Source organism: Chinchilla lanigera, unplaced genomic scaffold (assembly GCF_000276665.1).
Source record: "Chinchilla lanigera isolate Chin_1 unplaced genomic scaffold, ChiLan1.0 scaffold00098, whole genome shotgun sequence".
Taxonomy (NCBI): Eukaryota; Metazoa; Chordata; class Mammalia; order Rodentia; family Chinchillidae; genus Chinchilla; species Chinchilla lanigera.
The window spans coordinates 8172519-8174269 of NW_004955499.1; the positions used below are offsets into that span (position 1 = coordinate 8172519).

General features: G+C 43.8%; 1 protein-coding gene across 1 annotated transcript in view; it reads left to right on the plus strand.

Annotated features, from left to right (window-relative positions):
* The window catches only part of LOC102027659 (melanoma-associated antigen B16), a gene marked incomplete in the record, with an annotated part of 14240 nt that extends 12828 nt beyond the window's left edge, over window positions 1–1412 (plus strand). Inside the window, 1 exon segment of the mRNA XM_013505556.1 lies at window positions 1–1412. Within this exon segment, the coding sequence (XP_013361010.1) occupies window positions 1–813 (813 nt within the window).
* Window positions 1413–1751: the final 339 nt, after the last annotated feature.

Consider the following 1751-nt stretch of genomic DNA (forward strand, 5'->3'; position numbering starts at 1 on the left):
CCCAGTAGTTCCGAGGGTCTTCAGCACTCCTGTTTCTCTTCAAGCAGTTCTGAGGAGGGTGCCAGAAGCCAAGAAAATGAGCAGATCGCATGCACCAATCAGGCTGCAGCCCTCCCTGGGAAAGTGCCATGTGATGCTCTGAATGAGAAAGTGGTTTTCTTAGTGAGATTCATGCTGCTCAAGTACCAAATGAAAGAGCCAATAAGGAGAGCAGATATGTTGGAGATCATCATGCCAGAGGATGAGGCATTGTTCCCCACCATCCTACTGCAGGCCTGTGAGTGCATGGAGACAACCTTTGGCTTAGATGTGATGGAAGTGGATCCCATCAACCACTGCTATGGTGTCTTCATCAAGCTGGGCCTCACCTACGATGGGATGCAGCGTGAAGGGAGCGTGCCCAAGACTGGCCTCTTGATACTTCTCCTCAGTGTGATCTTTGTAAAGGGCAACCGTGCCACTGAAGAGGAGGTCTGGGAAGCACTGAATCAGATAGGGCTGTATGCTGGGGAGGTTCACTTCATGTATGGGGAGCCCAGGGAGATCATCACCAGAGAATTTGTGCAGGAAAAGTATGTGGAGTACCGACCAGTGTTCAACAGTGATCCTCCACAGTATGAATTCCTATGGGGCCCACGAGCCCGTGCTGAAACCAGCAAGATGAAAGTCCTGGAGTTTATGGCCAAGGTTCTGGGAACCAACCTGTGGTATTTCCCATTTCAGTTTATAGAGGCCGTGCTGGAGGATATAGAGAGAGCACTAGCCAGGATTTCCCAGAGGGCTGCCTACGGTCCCAGGTTCATTGGACGTTAACATGCTGTGGGCAGTAGTTTCTCCCCTAGCTAGTCAAAGGAGAGGTGGGTTGCTCACTTAATGTTCCAAGAGTAGCTAGTTTATTCCAAGAGAGTGCCAGCATTGAAAGAATGTAGGTACCGGTAGTGGAATGGGTCTGACGGGAAAACAGAATATATCATTTGTCTGTTAGCTTTTCAGCTGGAATCTGACAATGTACTGTTTCATTTTTGAAGGTTGTATTTTTCAACAAATGTTACCTCATGTAAAATAGATTTAGTCTGACTATCTTTAATATTCAAACCATAGTATTCACACATAATGCCATTTATAAGATTAACTAATATGATCACTTCTCTATGATAAAACAATTTTAAAAGGATCAGGTTTATATTGTCATGTGGACTAAAAAATCACTCAATGTACGTACACATTGCTTTGGCAAAATGAGACAACTTGCTCTTAATGCACCTGGCATCAACTGAAAGAAGTAGAAATTATAAAATTAGTCACTTTTCCTATACCTTTAAATCTGTTGTTCTGTACAATTAAGTAACTTGTACATGGCTCTGTTTAGCTATTTTCTAGAGTTTATGAGAAATAAATCTTAATGAATCACATTATGTGTTTACTGGTTCATTACTGTCCAAACCTGAGCTGCGCACCAGCTCTTGGGAAAGCAGTGCACACTATTGTGAATCCTAGGGTCAAGGGATCTGAGGAGCGACTTGTAGAGTTTAGCTTAGGAGCAGTAGCGTTATAGACATGAAGACAGAACTGGTAAGATCAAAAGACAAGTCGAAAGAAGCTATGTGGAGGAGGAGGAGGAGAAGCCAACATCAGTTTCTTCGTAAGTGTTTTCCTACAAGCATTCATTTGGAACACTTCAAATTCTGTAAGAGAACTCATTGTAGGTTAAGCTGGACTGTGGTCTGATGAGGCTGTAGACATGTGGAGCA